Genomic DNA, 22262 nt, shown 5'->3' with positions numbered 1-22262 from the left:
TGAAGTCATGCACAGTTATCAGTTTATTATTTGGTTTATATTTCCCATTAATTGTCAGTTAGAGACACAGTAGTGCATTGGGACCCAAAAGCATAATCAGCGCTCTAACTCCTCCTCGGTCGTTAGGGCAAATCTGGTCTGTGATAGGAGAGGGGTTTTTCACAACTAGCTCGGCTATTTAGACTATTCTTTAGTAAGGTTGAATAGTCTATTGTTCAGGTATTAGCGCCCCTCCCCAACTTGCAACAAATTGTTGTTTCTCCCATCTTGTCCTTGCCCTCTTCCACGCGTCATTCTCCACCTGAGTAGCTCGCTTGTGCCTGTGCTGGCAGGATATGGCAGCATCTTCGGTTGTGCGTCAAGAATTCTTCATAGCAAGTTTGTATGAAGGTCTGGTTATTCACGGGAAAATTGTTATATGCTATGTAAGTACATTTGTGTCTTTTTTTCGAGAGCAAAACATTTTTATTTTCAATCAAAAATAATTGTTCTGAAAGGAAAAACGAGGCTTCAAAGTAAAAAAAATATATATTGCAATCAAATATTTTGTAATAGAGTGCAAAATGTTATGCATTTTATTCCCCCAAATTTTTTGGAGAACCAAAAATGTATTTGAAAACTAAACTCAAATTAATTTTGCTATCAACCACTTTCCATTTTGGCAATTTTTTGCGTGTCGGTTTGGCTACAACCAATACTGTTGAGCCTTTCTTACCAACACAAAGGAAGTCATAGCGGACACCTATGAAGAACTGTGTGATGATGGCATCTCAGGTAAGCAGCACTGGGCATTCTTCCGTACAACTTCTACATAGCTAGTAGTTAGCTCTTACGATTCAGTGTCGGTTCATAACATTCTACTATATTACTTACATACATACCGTAGAATGATAAATCATGCAATTAATATTCTCAAGCTAACCTAAAACATTTTAGCTACGAATGTCTGTTCTCACCATTTTCAGTTGAATTCATCCAACTTTCTTGCAACTCATAAGCAGGCCATGTCCTATTTGTTTCATAGTCGATATATAATCCTATTTCATGACAGTGTGACGGTTAGCTTTTTTTACAGAAGGATGAGAGCACACAATATGTCTGTCAGGGAATGCTATTCTGATATGTCAGATATAGAGTTAGACCAGAAAGTCAGAGCCATTAAGGCAAAGATGCCCCATGCAGGCTTTAGAATGGTCAAATGAGGTATCCAAGCCATGGGCCATTGTGTACAATGGCGAAGAGTTAGGGAGTCTTTGCAGCGTGTAGATGGTGCAGGTATCATTGCCAGAATGATCCAGCTTCGTTGCATTGCTCGGCAAAAATACTCTGTTCCTGCTCCCCTGCCTCTCGTCCACATTGATACAAGGTACTAAGATGTATAATGTCTCCATAAAATCTAAGTTATTTAAACTTTTTTATTTGTACTTATTCGTAGACAAATTTTCAATGATGTATTGGAGTTGATCTTCATCAACTGGTAATACATAAATAATGAAGCAGGTTAATAGGTTAAACATTTCACTTTTAATTCCAATGCTTTTTTTCAAGATACAACGTTGTCATCTTTGGTGGTATAGATAGATTTTCAAGGAAGGTAAGTATATCATTTTGTATGCATATTGTATATTTCCCATCACCTAATGAACAACCACAATACCAGGCTGGTGTTAAGCGTAGGCTAACTCTTGTATAGATGTTCCATCTGGACACTGCGGCCAATAACAAAGCAGCAACTGCTTTTGGATACTTTATGGATGGAGTCAGCAGCAATGGATGGCCTTCAAGGTAAATATTGATATAGTAGAATTATAAAAATAATTACTTGTATTATGCATATTGTAACATCTTGTGAGGAGTTACTTTCTGTATAAAAACTACAAATACCTAGGTGTCTGGTTAGACTGTAAACTCTCCTTCCAGACTCATATTAAGCATCTCCAATCCAAAATTAAATCTAGAATCAGCTTCCTATTTTGCAATAAAGCATCCTTCACTCGTGCTGCCAAACATGCCCTCGTAAAACTGACTATCCTACTGATCCTTGACTTCGGCAATGTCATTTACAAAATAGTCTCCAACATTCTACTCAGCAAAATGGATGCAGTCTATCACAGTGCCATCCGTTTTTTCACCAAAGCCCCATATACTACCCACCACTGTGACCTGTATGCTCTCGTTGGCCCTGCCCTCGCTTCATATTCGTCGCCAAACCCACTGGCTCCAGGTCATCTATAAGTCTTTGCTAGGTAAAGCCCCGCCTTATCTCAGCTCACTGGTCACCATAGCAGCACCTACCCATAGCACACGCTCCAGCAGGTATATTTCACTGGTGACCCCCAAAGCCAATTCCGCCTTTCCTTCCAGTTCTCTGCTGCCAATGACTGGAACGAATTGCAAAAATCACTGAAGCTGGAGACTCATATCTCCCTCACTTAACTTTAAGCATCAGCTATCAGAGCAGCTTACAGATCATTGCACCTGTACATAGCCCATCTGTAAATAGCCCATCCAACTACCTCATCCCCAGTATCTCTACTTGCACATTCATTTGCTGCACATCTATCACTCCAGTGTTTATTTGCTAAATTTTTATTATTTTGCCACTACTGCCTATTTATTGCCTTACCTCCCTAATCTTACTTAATTTGCTAACGCTGTATATAGACTTTTCTATTGTATTATTGACTGTACGTTTGTTTATTCCATGTGTAACTCTGTTGTTGTTTGTGTTTCACTGCTTTGCTTTATCTTGACCAGGTCACAGTTGTAATTGAGAACTTGTTCTCTAATGGCTTACCTGGTTAAATAAAAGTTAAATAAAAAAATACAAAATAAAAAAACATTGAAATACAGATAGAGATGTAGTAGTCCCAGAGTTAATGATCCAAGGTCAGTTTTTGCATTTCACCTCCTGATGATTATGATGACTGACCGTGTTTAGAATAAAAAAAACAAAGCTTAATCATGCGCTCTATCTCTATCCATCTGTCTCTCGTCTACAGGTGTGTTTTGATATGAGAGAGGAAGCCAGTCCCGTCATAGCCACCTCACCCATAAGATTCGGGACGACTGGGAGCCCAAGGCTGATTAGGAGACACCGCTAGAGACACTATGGAATTGTGATGAACTGAGAGAATATTAGGGTAGCACTGTAATTCATTAATCATATGCTGTCTTCCCTGCTCCTCTGTTTTACCTCTTTCCTTTTCTGTCTTCTACACTCTCCCCACCTCTTTCTTCCTCTTTTTTTATAATGCACATCATATGTGCATTGAAGTACAGATTGAACTTGTATTTAGAATATTACAATTATAATATTTATAATGTATGTATTTATAACACCTGGATAATGAACTTTCAATAAAGCTTTTCACATTCTCCACTGGTTGAAATTAAGTATCTCATTGGAATACTACACCTATCCTGTGTCCTCAGATAAATGCAGATGAAGGGAGGTAGGTATGCATAGGTGTAGTGTACATTTTGTTTTACAAATCAGCCTTTACTTAAATCATGTTTCTAGTCTATTGCATAGTTACAATGTGGAATCATTGATTCCCAGGAGCAGGAGTGGTGAACAATGTTGAAGTGTATAATTGTAATACATACATGCAGACACAGCATCATTCAAAGAATGGAGTTTGATACACCTGGTTAAGGAGGACTGAAAAAGAATGTCTCAGAGATTCATACCTGAACAGCACCTTTTATTTGCCAAAGAAAAGTACATGATCAGTGAATATATTCAATGTACAGGCTACAATGTGGGCATCTCATTCGTGGTAATAACTACAGTACATGTATATAGGACTTGCATACTTGGCACAATAAAGTTATTGTATTCTACTCTATCCATAGGCTTCATTAATGCCATTTCAGATTTGAAGTCGATACAACAACTATGATAGCTGAGGTTCATCGATAGGTTCTGAACTAATATTCATACCAACATTTTTAGGGTCCATACACAGATCAGCTACATACTGTAGCTAGCTACACATCCATAGGCATACAGTTATTCTTATTCTCCACTACACAATAAGCAAATAAATAGTTAGCTAGCTATGTTACTTCAGCTGCATTGCATGGCAAAAATAAGCAAGGCATGCTAACACAACTGTACATTCAATTTGCAGTAAATGCTTTAGCTAGCTAGATTCTTTTCATCCACTGTTTCACAAGACGACAGCCTGGTTTGCTGGTTTTCTCAGGAATTAAACAACACGAATTACAAATTCATACTCATGTCATAACACTAGCTGGCTAATGTTAGCTAGTCAGCTAACTTGCTAAATAGTGATTTTCGTAAATTAACTTTATGACAAAAACATATGCACAATCGTTTGTCCCTACATTAACTAACACATTCCTCTCAATTGTAAATGTTTTGCTTGACTCATTATGACGTTATAACTACTTACATTTGCTCCCACCGTAATGTTTTGTCAGCCATCTTTGCTGAAGAATGTCACCAGGGACTGGTGGCCCGCGTCAAATTAGTCAGTGGAACCACTCGATATGATTGGTCATATAAAAACCTTGGGACCCAAATGCATAATGAGTGCTCTAACTCCCCCTTGAGGTGGTCTGGAGCAATGAAGCTGTGACGCTGGTTACCTCTAAGTCCCGCGGTGTAAGCTTGCAACTTTTAAAGGAGGGACCACTGTATAACACACTGGCTGAGGAACAGCACTACTCCCAATATAAGTGAACCCCAAATCAATGTAGTTCTCATCATATTTGCGCCTCTTCGATGGTCCAATGTCCCTGTCTGTTATCCGGTGCTTTCCCGGGTAAGGGGGCAGTAGCTCTTCGGCTGCATCAGATCCACAACTGTCAGTGTCCATGCTAGGTGGGCTAACAACAAATGTAGAATTACTGATGCTATCATTGGATGTGCTCGTGGAAGCAGAACAACTTGTGTCGTTGACAGGTGCCAGTGTAGTACTGCTGGTAGTAGCAGCTGGACGCGGCCCTTACTTTTTTTTAACCATTTATACATTTTCAAACAAACGGAATGAGCAGCAGCTACGTTTGGCTACATACGAACCGTTAGTGGAATTCCCGTGAGAGAATAACGGTTAATGTGATTTAGATGTTCATTTTTTGACTAGGCTACCTGTATTTGACATTGAGTTGTTATTTTGCTGAACACTAGATGGTTTGGTTTTATTTTTGGCAGTTAAATGAGGATACTCATTTTTTAAAAATGTTTATCACATTTTTATTTGGTGTATCCCTGACGGCATTACGCGTACCCCTGGGGGTATTTGCGCAGCCTCAAGCTGTCAGACACAGATGGACCAGTCAGATAGGCCTAGTACATCCTTACAGCCCTGTACTGTACTAGGCTGTATATATAGGTCAGGTAGAAGGCAGTGATTCCTGCTGGGGCCTGGCACGAGGGACCGACCTCCATTTAAACTTAGCTGAGACTTTCACTGACTGGCCGTGAAGTTAGAGGAAATGAAGAAGGGATCCCATGACTCGGACTCATTCACAAGCGAATCAGGGTTTGTTCTACAATGACATTATCCGTAATGATACTGTTAAAGTACTGTAATGTAGTGTAGATTAGGCAGTAGCATTGTATTGGTACAACATTTTAAACTGAGACCTAACTGAAAGTGAATGTGTGACAAACTAGGTTGAGTTGTAGTGTAACAGTTCCGCTTCTCTTGCCCTGTCTCATTGTGTGTTGGATGGAAGTTAGTAACACATGTACCTCCTGTTTAAAAGTGCTGAGTTCTGCAGTCAGCCAGAAGGGCCTGATGACTGCTGCCAGCCGGTGTGTCCTTCCTGTCAGTTCAGGGCTGCCTTTGTCAGTTGGCCTCCACGTTGCCATGGTTACTAGAAACAAAGACAAGAAGATACACTGGCGTAAAATATGTTACATCCCGTAAATGTAATAATGGCACTGGAGGAGATGGCTGCCGCTTTACAGTCTCCTAACCAATTGTGCTATTGTGTGTTTTTTTGCATTATTTGTAACTTATTTTGTACATGTTTCTGCCACCGTCTCTTAAGACCGAAAAGAGCTTCTAGATATCAGGACAGCGATTACTCACCTCATACTGGAAGAATATTTTTTCTTTAACGAGTCGGGGGTGAAGGATTTACTTCAGACACCCGACAAGGCCCAAATCCCTGTGAATCAGATGACATGGAGATATCGGGGACATACATCGGCGTGCCTTGTAAGGATCTGATGGCGAGTGGGTAATCTGCCTCTACCATCTGTACTATTAGCCAATGTACAATCATTGGATAACAAAATAGACAAACTACAATCACAAATATCCTACCAATGGGACATTAAAAACTGTAATATATGTTTCACAGAGTCGTGGCTGAACGACGACATGAATAACATACAGCTGGCGGGTTTTACGCTGCATCGGCAGGATAGAACAGCCGCCTCCGGTAAGGCAAGGGGTGGTGGTCTGTGTATGTTTATAAACAGCTGGTGCATGAAATCTAATAGTAAGGAAGTCTCAAGGTTTTGCTCGCCTGAGATAGAGTATCTAATGATAAACTGTAGGCCACACTATTTACCAAGCAAGTTGTCTATATTCTTCGTAGCTGTCTATTTACCACCACAAACCGATGCTGGCACTGAGACCGCACTCAATGAGCTGTATACGGCTATAAGCAAACAGAAAAATGCTCATCCAGAGGCGGCGCTCATAGTGGCCGGGGACTTTAATGCAGGGAAACTCATCCGTTTTACCTAATTTCTACCAGCATGTTAAATGTGCAACCAGAGGGAAAAAAACTCTAGACCACCTTTACTCCACACACAGAAACGTGTACAAAGCTCTCCCTCGCTCTCCATTTGGCAAATCTGACCATAATTCTATCCTGATTCCTGCTTACAAGCAAAAAAAACTCAAGCAGGAAGCACCAGTGACACGGTCAGATGACACAGATGCTAAGCTACAGGACTGTTTTGCTAGCACAGACTGGAATATGTTACGGGATTCTTCCGATGGCATTGAGGAGTACACCACATCAGTCACTGGCATCATCAATAAGTGCATTGATGACGTCGTCCCCACAGTGACTGTACGCACATACCCCAACCAGACAAATAACATTTTATTTGAAAATAACTCTACTTCTGCCCTAGCCCCCGAGTCAGTGGAGTTTTATCTTGACATTAGGCCGACATGTCCCAGCAGTATAGCCTAGGCCCAGCTGACCGTAGCCCGTAGCTGACTGTGACGCCCCACAGCAATACATCTGCTATAATCTATTTATTATGGAGCCTGTGTGTGTCAGTATTTCTCATGTATCACTTTGGTAATAATCAACTAACCTAATGAAGTTATTAGTTTTCCTCTGTAGATAAATTATTACTTAACTGTGGCCAAGTGTGCATTAAAACACTTGAGTGTCCAGATGCATGTTAATCAATATACGCAACAGTAATGAAACATTTGTTTTGTGTCATTTTCACCATTTGGATTTAAAATTCTCTATCCCGGATCCCATTCATTTGACTGGCAGCTAGTCAAACAGTAATATGCACAGTTTAGTGAAATAGTGTTTTGTGTTTGTTTATGTTACGCTGACATGTTTGCTGGAGACATTCACATGAAGCTGGGAAAGTTGTGACTGAAGTCCCCCGAGGCAGGACAGAAAAGAGAGGGAAAGTCAGAAAAGAGAGGGAAAGAGAGGGGGATGGGGAGGGGTAAAGATATGTCAAAGTGGGTTGGGTGACATGCAGAGGCTTCGGAAATAGACTTAAGACTGGCTTACTGCTCTGCCTTAACAGTGAACAGCTGTTTCTTATCTTTGTGTGCTGACTGTATGATAAATTGATTCCTGTTGATCTTTTCTTCTGTCTGTCATGTGCGTGTAGTGTGCTCAGTTTTTGAATGGAAATGTCTGTCTTCAGGGCTCAGACACACCAATAGCATTTGCTGGCCGAGAGTATTTAGCACCTCTGAACATAATTTGCTAACCGAGTGGGCACCGATTTTACATGTAGAATCATGTTTGGCAGTCAGAAGTCTGCAGCGGGTGGTCCCTAAAACACAGAGCGCTGAACAATCGGCAGAAGAACACTAGATCCACATTCGGTGCGATGTGTGTGAGCCTTTACTCAGAAACCAAGCCGAAGTAGCAAAGTGTCATGACATGCCTCCACATTACCCATAAGCACTCAATTATGTTGCGCCGGATGTCATGTATTTCAATGGGGATGTCCACAACCGAGTGGAATCTCCATGCCCCCTTGCGTTTGAAGGATCCATTGCGAGACGGACTCCATATATATTCAAAATTTTTTTTGACTTTACGTTGTCTTCAGACCAGCAAGAGTCTGTTACCAAACCACAGAAGAAGATGTTTTCGGTGAAGGCTTAATGGGATAGCTAGCAACTTGTTAACAATTACCCATTGCTATAAGTGAGTACTATATTAATAGTAATATTAAATAATACACTTTGGCTGCTATGCCAATTATATTATAACTGTTGCCTCACTTTTTTTTCTCCCTAATATCCAATTGGTAGTTACAGTCTTGTCCCATCACTGCAACTCCTGTACGGACTCATTAGAGGCTAAGGTTGAGAGCCTTGTGTCCTCCGAAACACGACCATGCCAAGCTGCACTGCTTCTTGACACACTGCTCGCTTAACCCAGAAGCCAGCCGCACCAATGTGTCAGAGGAAACGGCGTACAACTGGCGACCGAAGTCAGCTTGCAGGCGCCCAGCCCGCTACAAGGAGTCGTTAGAGCGCGATGGGACAAGGACATCCAGGCCGGCCAAACCTTCCCCTAACCTGGACGACACTGGGCCAATTGTGCACTGCCTCATGGGTCTCCCGGTCATGGCTGGCTGTGACACAGCCTGGGATCGAACCCAGGGCTGTATTGATGCCTCAAGCACTGTGATGCAGTGCCTTAGACCTCTGCGCCACTCAGGAGGCCGTGATGTTAGTTTTTGATGATAATTATTAGATATAGGTCGTTAGCTACAGTGGTATCTTCAACCTAGGCTAGCTTTTAGGTAGCTAGCTGCTCTGCAGTGCAAGCTAGCTTGACTTGCTGTAAAGTTAGAGAAACAAGTTGAGGAAAAATTAACAAAACATGTTTTATTATCACCTGAAACAATCTATTATATATCATGTCTTGAATAAAAAGATCATATTTTGCAATCTCCCAAAATAAATGCGATCTCTGACGAGAGATGGGCTCACCTCCATCTTGCGTACGGCCTAATGAAATACGTCACAATGTAAACCGGGCATCAATTTTACAGCAGTTATAGTTCATGTGTTTACCTGTACACCCAGAACAATTTGTTTTGTATAATTGTGTCAGATGCTCGATTAAATTCTTCGGGAAGATGTGTTAGAAAATGTACTAATGAGACTAGTGAAGTCTCCACCCCTCTAAACGGAAACATTTCTGCCAGTTTGGGGCAAGTCTATTGCAAATCAATGGGCTAAATGTCCCCTTGAAATGATCAGTGACAAAATCAGCGTACTGGAACCAAGTTCCTCATTAGTCATTGCATCCCACAGTCTGTCGACAGATGCTACAACCATTTATGTTATGTGTATGTGTCAACAAGACATTACCTGTACTGGGGTGGGGTGGAGGTTGTCATGTTAACCAGCTAAGCTTGGCTGTGGCCATGCCCCTAAGGGAGGGAGGGGTAGAGTGGAGAGAGAAAGTGGTGTGTCAGTAGGCTATCCTACACAGAAGCAGGACGGACAGGGCTTGGTCCCTTCCTTGACAAAGCCTTCACAACAGTGTGAAGGGAGTTGTTACAGTATATTACAGGATGCAGTTAATTTTCCAGCTCCAATTTATCATCATTACAGTGACTCTGTATATAGCCGCGGGAAGAAGTTTTGGGGTGGGGGGTGGGGGTGCTGTGTTTGTTTTGCTCTAAAATGCTATTTGGAGAACAGCAAAAACACAACCAAAAAATGTCCCCCAGACAGTATCACAGCAGTATTAGGTTTACAGTATATTAGGTTTAAAGGTCTGTGGAATGGTGTGTACAATATACTACTCAACCTCGTCATACATAGGCTACATTGACTCATTTAGCCTGCTTGTGGAACAGTGCATACAGTGCAACATGAAATAGATGCATAATACTCTCTATCAAGGCCGACTTCAAATACCGACGTCAATGTAAAAGTAACCAGAGCATAAAACAGCTGACTGCAAATGCAAACTATGCCAGATAAATCCTACACATGCATTGAAATAAGGCATACATCAAAAGAATTGACTAAGGCCTACAATTGACAACGACAAGACAAATGAACTCGACCAAGGAATGAAGACAATTCTACACGTTAAGGCCGCACCCGTGATTCAGTACCGCTGAATGGACAGCACCTCGGTACAGGTAGGCATAGTGGAGCTCCGTGGAATGTGGCTGAATGGACAGTGTCTCTGTCTAGTAGCCAGCTAGAATTAGGCTATTCAGTTTGTGGGCAATTAGACATTTTATGGGCACAGTTTAGTAGCCTACAATGCTTTATATGAAAATCCTAACTGCACACATATCTTTAGAAATTGTAGGATCAATTGTAAGTTGCAGACCCCCTGCTATATGAAGTCACCCTTGTGGAACGGTGCATACAGTGTAATTGTCTCGTGCGCTTCCCACCAAAATTGTTGCTCTGCATTGAGAGATGTTCATTATAATGTGTGCATCCAGTTCATTTTTGTATTTTCCTGTCTGCATTATTCACTAGAAAATGGAAACATTCTGCGAATATTGAAGCATTGTATCAACAAGGTGTTTCTGAGAATATTGAAACATTGTATAAAGGAGCAAGGCGGCTCAGAGAACATTGAAACGTTTGTATCAACAAGACCACTCCAAGAATATTAATATTGCAACATAGTAGCCAACGCAGAGGCAGCTTGTCTCTTTCTGATATTATTGTGTTGCCTACACAGCATCTGGGTGCTCACTATATACAAAAAACAGCCCTACATCCACACTCTAGCTAAATTATGTTTAATTACGTTTTGCCAGCAAGATTGATCTGTTAGAATCTCATTTTAATTCAGGAAGATGGACAAGCGAGACTAAGAGGTGGAAATGCATTATACCAGATGCAGGTATACTACAGTGGCTAGAAAAAGTATGTGAACCTTTTGAAATACCTGGAATTCTGCATAAATTAGTCATAAAATCTGATCTTCATCTAGGTCACACCAATGGACAAACAGTCTGCTTAAACTAATAACACAGAAACAATTATACGTTTTCATGTCTTTATTGAACACACCGTGTAAACATTCACAGTACAGGGTGGATAAAGTATGTGAAACCTTGGATTTATAACTGGTTGACCCTCCTTTGGCAACAATTACCTCAACAAAACGTTTTCTGTAGTTGGGGATCAGACCTGCACAACAGTCAGTTTGGACCATTCCTCTTTACAAAACTGTTTCAGTTTCAGTTCAGCAATATTCTTGGGATTTCTGGTGTGAACTGCTCTCTTGAGGTCATGCCACAGCATCTCAATCGGGTTGAGGTCAGGACTCTGACTGGGCCACTTAGGAAGGCGTATTTTCTTCTGTTGTTGATTTACTTCTGTGTTTGGGGTGGTTGTCCTGTTGCGCTTCAAAAAGCAGACAGATAGCCCAACATTCTCCTGCAAAATGACTTGATAAACTTGGGAATTCATTTTTCCGTTGATGGTAGCAAGCTGTCCAGGACCTGAGGCAGCAAAGCAGCCCCAAACCAAGATTCTCCCTACACCATACTTTACAGTTGGGATAAGGTTTTGATGTTGGCGTATTGTGCCTTTTTCTCTCCACATGTTCCACAGTGTTGTGTGTTCCTTCCAAACAACTCAACTGTAGTTTCATCTGTCTACTGAATATTTGGCAGTAGCGCTGTGGAACATCCAGGTGCACTTTTGCAAACTTCAGACGTGCAGCAATGTTTTCTTTTAGACAGCAGTGGCTTCTTCCGTGGTGTCCTCCCATGAACACCATTCTTGTTTCATGTTTTACGTATCGTAGACTCGTCAACAGAGATGTTAGCGTGTTCCAGAGATTTCTGTAAGTCTTTAGCTGACACTCTAGGATTCTTCTTAACTTCATTGAGCATTCTGCGCTGTGCTCTTGCAGCCATAATTGCAGGACGGACACTCCTAGGGAGAGTAGCAACAGTGCCGATCTTTCTCCATTTACAGACTATTTTTCTTACCGTGGACTGATGAGCATCAAGGCTTTTAGAGATACTTTTGTAACCCTTTCCAGCTTTATGCAAGTCAACAATTCTTAATCTTAGGTCTTTTGAGATCTTTTTTGTTCTAGGCATGGTTCACATCAGGCAATGCTTCTTGTGAATAGCAAACTCAAATTTTGTGAGAGTTCTTTATAGGGCAAGGCAGCTCTAACCAACATCTCCAATCTCGTCTCATTGATTGGACTCCTGGTTAGCTGACTCCAATTAGCTTTTGGAGAAGTCATTAGCCTAGGGGTTCACATACTTTTTCCAACCTACACTGTGAATGTTTAAATGATGTATTCAATATAGACAAGAAAAATACAATAATGTGTGTTATTAGTTTAAGCAAACTGTTTGTCTATTGTTGTGACTTAGATGAAGATCAGGTCAGATGACCAATTTATGCAGAAATCAAATAAAATTGTATTAGTCACATGCGCCGAATACAACAGGTGTAGAGCTTACAGTGAAATGCTTACTTAGGAGCCCCTAACCAACAATGCAGTTTCAAAAAAATAAAAGTAACAAATAATTAAAGAGCAGCAGTAAACTAACAATAGCGAGACTATATACAGGGGGGTACCAATACAGAGTCAATGTGCGGGGGCACCAGTTAGTTGAGGAAGTATGTACATGTAGGTAGAGTTAAAGTGACAATGCATAGATGACAACAGAGAGTAGCAGTGTTTTAAAGAGGGGGTGAGGGGGGCACTGCAAATAGTCTGGGTAGCCAGTTGACTAGATGTTCAGGAGTCTTATGGCTTGGGGTAGAAGCTGTTTAGAAGTATCTTGGACCTAGACTTGGCGCTCCAGTACCACTTGCCGTGAGGTAGCAGAGAGTACAGTCTATGACTAGGGTGGCTGGAGTCTGTCAATTTTAGGGCCTTCCTCTGACACCGCCTGGTATAGAGGTCCTGGATGGCAAGAAGCTTGGCCCCAGTGATGTACTGGGCCATACGCACTATCCTCTATTGTGCCTTGCGGTCGGATGCCGAGCAGTTGCCATACCAGGCAGTGATGCAACCAGTCAGGATGCTCTCAATGGTGCAGCTGTAGAACCTTTTGAGGATCTGAGGACCCATGCCAAATCTTTTCAGTCTCTTGAGGTGGAATAGATTTTGTTGTGCCCTCTTCACGACTGTCTTGGTGTGCTTGGACCATGTGAGTTTGTTGGTGATGTGGACACGAAGGAACTTGAAGCTCTCAACCTGCTCCACTGCAGCCCCGTCAATGAGAATGGGGGCGTGCTCGGTCCTCTTTTTCCTGTAGTCCACAATCATCTCCTTTGTCTTGATCACGTTGAGGGAGAGGTTGTTGTTCTGGCACCACATGTTCAGGTCTCTGACCACCTCCCTATAGGCTGTCTCTTCATTGTCGGTGATCAGGGCAACCACTGTTGTGTCATCGGCAAATGTATTGATGGTGTTGGAGTCGTGGGTGACCGTGCATTCATGAGTGAACAGGGAGTACAGGAGGGGACTGAGCACATACCCCTGGGGGCCCCTGTGTTGAGGATCAGCGTGGCGGATGTGTTGTTACCTACCCTTACCACCTGGGGGCGGCCCCTCAGGAAGTCCAGGATCCAGTTGCAGGGGGAGGTGTTTAGTCCCAGGTTCCTTAGCTTATTGATGAGCTTTGAGGGCACTATGGTGTTGAACGCTGAGCTGTAGTCAATGAATTGCATTCTCACATAGGTGTTCCTTTTGTCAAGGTGGGAAAGGGCAGTGTGGAGTGCAATAGAGATGGCATCATCTGTGGATCTGTTGGGGCTGTATGCAAATCCAGGTAATTCCAAAGGGTTCACACTTGCCACTGTACATGTAGGGATGCTGACGTAGGCCTACAGAAAGAAGTTAAAAATATTAGGTAATCATTCATTATTTGCATTCTCAATTATCATTCTGTCACTGCATGGGAATACACATTTGTTATAGCCTAAAATTGTTATTGTCTTTGAAGCCAAAAACAAGACATGTATTTTGAGGAAATGTTCTAAATAGCAAGTTGTTCAGTTTATTTTCATACCGATAGGCTTAGGTGAAACCAAAATTGCAGTAGCCCATTGGGTGAATAAATTAAAATAACAATTAGGCTCACAGCTATCACAACCTATATTTTAATAGCAAATTAAAGGCGTGTGGTTTTGAATGGCCACCAAAAAGGTGGGCTCCCCACTTCCCAATTAAATTAACCCCTGGCTATCAGATTACAACAAGGTTTACTAGGCCAAGTTCAAATGCTGACATCAAATTCAAAGCAATTGTCACACTGCCTAAACCTCTGACCAGCAAATCAAATGGCACTGTCTCTGCCCTCTAAAAGTGACAGAAAAGGGGCACAGGCTGGCAGCAATGCTCAACATGGTCCTAAAGTCAGCCAATACGGTAAACAGCCATTGAATTTTAATCGTGATTGAAAAAAATGTTGTCTACTTTTTGTTGTTGTTGCCTACCCACATAATGCCCCTACTGGGGGAGGAGGGTGGGGGAGCTGAGAAAATGTGTTGTTGGGGGGGGTGGGGCTATGATGCTGTATGAGGGTAGTTGTTGAAACATTTGGAGATTACTTCACTTGTGCTTGGTCAATGTGTGTTGGAGAGTTGCCTAAAAAAAAGTTAAATCTACTGTTTCCATGACTCTTTCTATTGATAACTCCCAGTTTGACACTGCTATAAGAATTTCTGGAACTGTTCTCACTGAAGCTCAAAGGCCATGATTGTTAAAATATATGGCAGACGATATGTTATTAAACAGCCTTGTCAAGGGATATCAAGTTGGCCAGAGCATATTATAATTTCACCCACTGAACTAGTTTGACATAATGTCTCTTGGCACTAAAAGTCACCTGACAGCAACTGCACAGTGTTCTGTGTATGCAAAGCTATTTCCCTGCCCTGAACGTGTCTGTCTCTTTCTGAGGTTTTCTATGAGTTAGGCTGTCCTTAAGAGGGATTTATCGTATTTCAAAATGACACCCAACAGTAGTAGGCATGATGGCTTGATATCATCATACAGATTTTCATATCATCATATTGTCTTTCATCCCGGGATTTACAGTATTACCAGCATAGCACACAAGGGGGTGCTAAAAAGGCAAGAAATGCCCATTGGGCCTAGATTACCAGAATGCTAACACAATTAGAACAAACTAATAGCGAAATCACAAATGCTAACGAGCAAAAGCGAAATAAACTAAATTGCAAAGACAGGCAAATCCAGCTTATAAAGTTATACAAGCATAGCCAGTAGCTACCGTCATTTTTGGATAGTGTGGACATTTACAAGTGAAAGTGAATGAGCGAAATTGTGCAAATGAACAAAGTTGTGATGCAAGCTTTTCTGAAGGAAGAGCAACATGTGCAGAGGGGAGAAGAATGGCGGAGAATAAAACACTAGTAGGAAGCACAGGGGAAAAATTGCAACTGTACATATAACTCATCTAGAGCTCCTTCACTTCTGCCAGAAAGCCATTCTAATATTTCTAATGGCAAACATTTAGTAGGAAATTGCATAAAAGTGTAACTTCATCACCTCATGTGCACTGCACAACAGAGACACGCCGATAGATATAGAAGGTTATGGACTCACCGGCTCCCGCTTTCTCTTGTTGTGCTATTTACAAACACGTGACTGGCTCAACTGTTCTACGGAACTACAGTAAGCTTCATAATGTAAAATAATGTGACAGGTGAAATGAAGAACGTAATCTACTTTCTCTGTTAACGTATTGCACCAGTTGACTGCGGGTATTAACTTAAAAAGTAGCTACGAATATTTCCATTTATTGGAGAACTTCAGAGAAATAGTTTTGATGGTATTGAAAAACCGTCCTGTGTCTTTTTCCAGATTCCACAGTATACGGAATATACAATATACCGCCCAAGCCTTGTAGACTGTTGACTGGGCCTTGTGTGTAGTACTGTGTGTAATATCAATATTGTTTGTTTTTATGTGTTTTACTCACTGTCTAACTGTTGTGCCCTCTGTGTCCACAGGTGGTGTCAGTGAGTGTTTTGAGCATAGTGACGGTGTGTGTGTGTGTGTGTGTGTGTGACGGTGTGTGTGTGTGTGAGACGGTGTGTGTGTGAGACAGAGACCAGCGATGGCTGCCAGTAAGAATAAGACCCAGAGTTCTCTGGCCCTGCACAAGGTCATCATGGTGGGCAGTGGTGGTGTGGGCAAGTCTGCACTCACACTGCAGTTCATGTACGACGAGGTGAGAACATGCGCACACACACACTTAGCTCAACTCATTGCATAGCTACAGCAGTATTGACACGGTTCATGCTCACACAAACTGAGCATTCCATGTTTGCTAGCCTGTCACACATCATTGTTACATTGTGTTGAACCCTGTTATCTAACTTGACAAGAATTAAATAAAAGTTCACATTACCCAAAGTTCAACTGTTTCCCGTTAAGTTCTGTGACACAATGACTGTGTGGTTGAGGTGTTCGTCTTGGTCCTCTGTCCAGTTTGTGGAGGACTACGAGACACCAAGGCAGACGGCTACATACTATCTGCCTAACGTAGTCTTGTCTGCTGGAGACATTATGACGGTTCTGTGGTTTCCTCCTCCTAGTTCGTAGAGGACTACGAGCCCACTAAGGCAGACAGCTACAGGAAGAAGGTAGTGCTGGATGGAGAGGAGGTCCAGATCGATATCCTGGACACGGCTGGACAGGAGGACTATGCTGCTATCAGAGACAACTACTTCAGGAGTGGAGAGGGCTTCCTGCTAGTCTTCTCCATCACAGAACACGAGTCTTTCACAGCCACTGCAGAGTTCAGGTTGGTGATCCTTCATTAGTTAGCATGTATGGCAGTGATGACAGTCATATGGCGGTGAGTCAGATTGGAGAGTCACAATGACAGTAACGATAGAAGACCCAAGCCGTGATTAGTGTGTGTGTGTGTGTGTGTGTGTGTGTGTGTGTGTGTGTACGTGTGTGTGTGTGTGTGTGTGTGTGTGTGGCTGTGTGTGGCTGTGTGTGTGTGTGTGTGTGTGTGGCTGTGTGTGTGTTTCTATGATTTCCTGCTTGCAAGAAGAGGTGCATGCATCTAGGACCTGTGTACCTTAAATGCTTGTTTGTGGATGTACAATCCTAATAAGTCTTTATAATGTGTGTTTTTTTAGAGAGCAGATCCTGCGTGTGAAAGCGGAAGAGGATAAGATTCCTCTGTTGGTGGTGGGGAACAAGTCTGACTTGGAGGACCGCAGACAGGTGTCTGTAGACGAGGCCCGAGCCAAGGCAGAGGAGTGGGGGGTGCAGTACGTGGAGACATCAGCCAAGACGCGAGCCAACGTCGACAAGGTACAGTCACTGTGTGTGTTTGTGTGTATGGGTGGGTGGGTGGGTGTGTTTATAATTACATATTGCAGACAATTCTCTTCTATATGTCATTTTCAAGGTGGTCAAGTGATTCAGAAATAGTGGTGGACTATCACTTGAGTAATTGTCTGTTTAGGTAAGTGTGTGTGGTAACATGGTTCCTTTTCATTCTCAAGGTATTCTTTGACCTGATGCGGGAGGTGCGGGGAAAGAAGATGTCGGAAAACAAGGACAAAAACAGCAAGGGGAAGCACAAGAATAAGAACAAGAAGAGTTTCAAAGAGCGATGCTGTTTACTCTGAATGCAACATGGACCTTTACAACACAAAACACCACGATCTATCGTTACGCTGAGGAACCAACTTGATCAGAATCACAGAGCATCCATCCTCGCGTTGAGTTGAAATATGTGTCTGTTAGTTTTGAATCTGGCCACATTAGTGTTGTTTAGCAGGTGTGGGGTCAGTTCTATTTAAACTGTCAATTCCAGAAGTTAACTAATATTCCAATTGCAATTTTGCTCATTGCTTTTCAATACAGAAAATTGGAATTTCAGTTTACTTGTTGAAGTGAAATGGACATTCTTTCCAACCCAGGGGTTTACCACATTCTCAACCACTGTTTTTGCATCTAAAACTTAAGCTTTGATAGATATTCTGACTGTTTATTGTTTTTAATGGAAGGTGACCACTGTTCTACGACTTGGACTGCAATGCTTGACGTCTCCCCTGATAACAACAACCCAATTACCAAACTGCCCCAAACATTATTTTAGTCTAGAACGTGCATGGGGATTTTAATCCAGAATGGGAATGGATCTGTGAATAGGTTCAGTCAAGGACAGAAATGTAGCGAAACTCTATTCAATACTTTTCATTGATGTCTGTATATGTGGTATGAACATCAGACTAAGCTTTGTTTGTTAATTAACAAAACAATGATATTTACTAGTTAGTAAGAGTTGGGGACTAGGACTGAACATGTCATTGTTTCCTCTACAATAGGATAAAGCAATTGTCAATCAAGAAGGCTCATCGTCTTAGGATTCAAAGCACATGTGATATTATTAGGGCCAGTCAGTTTACATTGTCAGGAAAAACTCCTGTCCCTGATCTAAGTATGATGGATTTTGAAGTGTGAAGTTGTAAGAGTTTACTAACCAGAGGTCCTGTGGTAATGAACAGGCAGTGTTTCTGGAGCCCCCTGCTGGCATTCCTTGGTAAATAAAGGAACTGAAAATGGAACTGCCGCCACATCCATTAGTCCTTTAGATATGGGTCAGTTGGCACCATAACCATCAGCCAGTCACCTTCTGCTTTGGGTTATTAATATTTGTACTTATTTGGGGTTTTATTCAAATGCTTTTTTGTAGAAAGTGCACTACATTGTTTCCAATACCTTAAAAAAAATAACTGTTCAGAGTTCCCATGCTAGAGAATGCAAAAGCAGTTTGTGCCATCAACATAAGGATAACATGATATCGCCTACCAACTAATCACTACTCTCTATATAGATAATGTTTGTTAATTAACTGAGTGAATGTATGTGCATCAGACAACAGTTGATACTTCTGGTTCCTTTGTGTCCGTGTGAATGAACCCTGGGTCATGTTATTTGGCACCAAATGGAAGAAAATTGACTGAAACAGGAAGGGACTTTTTTGTTGTTGCTGAAAAACATTGTGCCCTAATGAACGCCACTCTGGTGAGGGACACAGTTTGTTTGCTGTTATTGTTGGATCAGTCACTGTTCTGCCCTACAACAGTAAAGTAATATTTCCAACAACTGTCCTAACTGTTCTGCTCTTTTATAAAAATGTGTGTCCTCTTCTGTTGTTTTAAAGCTAGTCTACTATTGCTAGGTTTTTCACTGTCTTCTGAACAAAAAAAGACTTCAAAATGTTGCCAAATAAATGCTTTTTTCTTTGTAATATTGGTGTGGTCTTCTTAAAGTAAAATTGTCAATACAGTGTGTAAAATGTATTTCATTCAACCAAATGGGAGTAGACAATATTTCCTTTTGATGTACTTTTTTTTAATGTATATTTGGAAATGCATACTAGTATTCCAGTACTTGATAAACCTCTCAACTGTGTTTCTGATTGCATACATGTGCCGTTATTTCGATGGATACATGTCACGTGTTATGATGATGCAAAAAACAGGGCTCTACAACCCTGTTCCTATGGACCTGCAGTCCTGTAAGATTTCACTCCAACCCTAATCTAGCAGACTTGATTCGAATAATTAGCTGGTTGATAAACTGAATCTGGTTAGTTACAACTGGGATTGGATTGAAAACCTACAGGAGGGTAGCGCTCCAGGAACGGGGGCCAGAGAGCCCTGGCATGATCCGGTACTTTGGTGACTAAGAAAGTATTTTTTTTTTTACTTCCACTTTGGGCTGGATGTGTCAATGTGCAGTTCATACTTGCTTAATTTATGAGCAGAATTACTGTTGTACCTCAATTGGCCATGAAATCCTTACTTTAAAAGTGACTGTTTTCTTAAAGCTGTGCCGTGCCATTTTCCCTACATTCCCTCCCAAGCCAACAAGCTTGAGCCAATGAGCTTCTTCTTCGCATTTGAGTGACAGCTTTTTTAAGCCCAGTGTTACCCAATGAAGTTGTAGGGCGGGCTCAACGGCTCAGTGGACAAAGCAGAGAGCCCATTGACATGGTGGACATTTCTGCACATATGTGACGTAGGACGCAATTGTCGGGGACCACTTTTATCTCGTGAGTGCTACTTTCATAACTACTGGCTAAAAAGTATACAAGAGTACCAAATAATCTCTTTAATGGCTGAAAATATTATAGCCATTAAGCATTTATGTTATAATGTTAGTATATACTTGCTTGTTTCATTACAGTCATAAAGCATACAGATGTTACTAAGATATTGCCCAGGAGTGTAGAGAAAGAGTTATTAGGTCCCTTGGCTTGACAGCTCAATACCCCTAAGACTGCAAGCCACTCATTGCCTTACAGCTCTATATCAATAGACTTGCGTGGACTATCAAGCTAGCTATCTAGATTTTGATGGTTATATTGTTAAGATTTTCAGGTGAATTTTTTTATTAACTAATACTTATATTTATTTGGATTTAGCTGGCTTTAGACTGGCATGGGTTGTCTTGCTAGCTAGCTTGCATATAGATATCAATTTTAATGATCATGTTGGTAAATAAAAGTGCATTCTTTTCGGGAGACGTTTTAACAAACATTTAATCAGATACGGTATCTTCTCAATTTTACCAATATTTCGGGAGCGGGTGGATCTTTTTTCTTTCTCTTTCCGGCTAGTTAGCTCGCTCCCTGATAAACTCCGTTCTGGTTTTGGGCATATTCGAACATGTGAAGGAGGAGAGGATTGGGGAAAATAGCGGGTGCTTGGGCTGCTCGGATGATCTGTTAACAGGATATTTCATCTCAACCTCACATGTAAGCCATGCACATGTGGATAATATTGTAACAACTGAGCATATTTCCATGAAACGTTGAACACCAGAAGGTTAACTGGTTAGGCGTTATACCGCTCCTTCTTGCCTTCCACGTTCACATTGCCGACTCAAAAAAGTGACCGGACGGGGTAACAACTCGTGGACTAGCTAGCTGGTTTGAAAACATGAGTTTTGCTAGCTACATCCGGAATTTCAAACATAATAAATACTGGACTTTGAACCCCAAAACTTCTTAGCTAGACTTTGGTAATTTTCCTAAACATATCATGAGAATAAAATTGCAACGTACACAGATTTATTGTTAGTAAGAGAGGAAGAGGTGGTTATATACACACTGAGTATACAAAACATTAAGAACACCTGCTCTTTCCATGACAAAGACTGACCAGGTGAAAGCTTTGATCTTTATTGATGTCTACTACCATTTTTAAGCCTTGAGACAACTGAGACATGGATTGTGTTTGTGTGCCATTCAGAGGGTGAATGGGTAAGACAAAAGATAAGTACCTTTGAACCGGGTATGATAGTAGGTGCCAGGCACACCAGTTTGAGTGTGTCAAGAACTGCAACGTTGCTGGGTTTTTCACGCTCAACAGTTTCCCGTGTGTATCAAGAATGGTCCACCACCCAAATTAAATCCAGCCAACTTGACACAACTGTGGGAAACATTGGAGTCAACATGGGCCAGCATCCCTGTGGAAAGCTTTCGACACCTTGTAGAGTCCATGACCCGACGGATTGAGGCTGTTCTGAGGGCAAAAGTGGAGTGGGGTGCAATTCAATATTAGGAAGGTGTTCTGAGTTACAGTTCATATAAAGAAATCAGCCAATTGAAATAAATTCATTAGGCCCTAATCTATTGATTTCACATGACTGGGCAGGGACGCAGCCATGGGTGGGCCTGGGAGGGCATAGGTAACCCACTGGGTTGCCAGGCCCAGCCTATCAGAATGAGTTTTTCCCCACAAAAGGGCTTTATTACAGACAGAAATGCTCCTCAGTTTCATCAGCTGTCCGGCTGGCTGGTCTCAGACTATCCAGCTGGTGTGGAGGTCCTGGGCTGGCGTGGTTACAAGTGGTCTGCGCTTGTGAGGCCGGTTGACATACTGCCAGATTCTCTAAAATGAAGTTGGAGGCAGCTTAGGTTAGGGAAATTAACATTCAATTCTCTGGCAACAGCTCTGGTGGACATTCCTGCAGTCAGCATGCCAATTGTACGCTCCCTCAGAACTTGACACATCTGT

General features: G+C 41.8%; 1 protein-coding gene across 1 annotated transcript in view; it reads left to right on the top strand.

Annotated features, from left to right (window-relative positions):
- LOC106582302 (ras-related protein Ral-B) overlaps positions 1 to 19486 on the top strand; it is a 52407-nt gene extending 32921 nt beyond the window's left edge. Inside the window, exons 2-5 of the mRNA XM_014165252.2 lie at positions 16218 to 16438; positions 16806 to 17014; positions 17361 to 17538; positions 17733 to 19486. Coding sequence (XP_014020727.1) covers positions 16325 to 16438; positions 16806 to 17014; positions 17361 to 17538; positions 17733 to 17858 — 627 coding nt within the window. The 5' untranslated portion in view covers positions 16218 to 16324 and the 3' untranslated portion in view covers positions 17859 to 19486. The remainder of the gene's footprint in view (positions 1 to 16217; positions 16439 to 16805; positions 17015 to 17360; positions 17539 to 17732) is intronic.
- Positions 19487 to 22262: the final 2776 nt, after the last annotated feature.

Source organism: Salmo salar, chromosome ssa21, assembly GCF_905237065.1.
Source record: "Salmo salar chromosome ssa21, Ssal_v3.1, whole genome shotgun sequence".
Taxonomy (NCBI): Eukaryota; Metazoa; Chordata; class Actinopteri; order Salmoniformes; family Salmonidae; genus Salmo; species Salmo salar.
The sequence above is the reverse complement of the archived record's forward strand: the minus strand, read 5'-3'. Positions and strand labels throughout refer to the sequence as shown.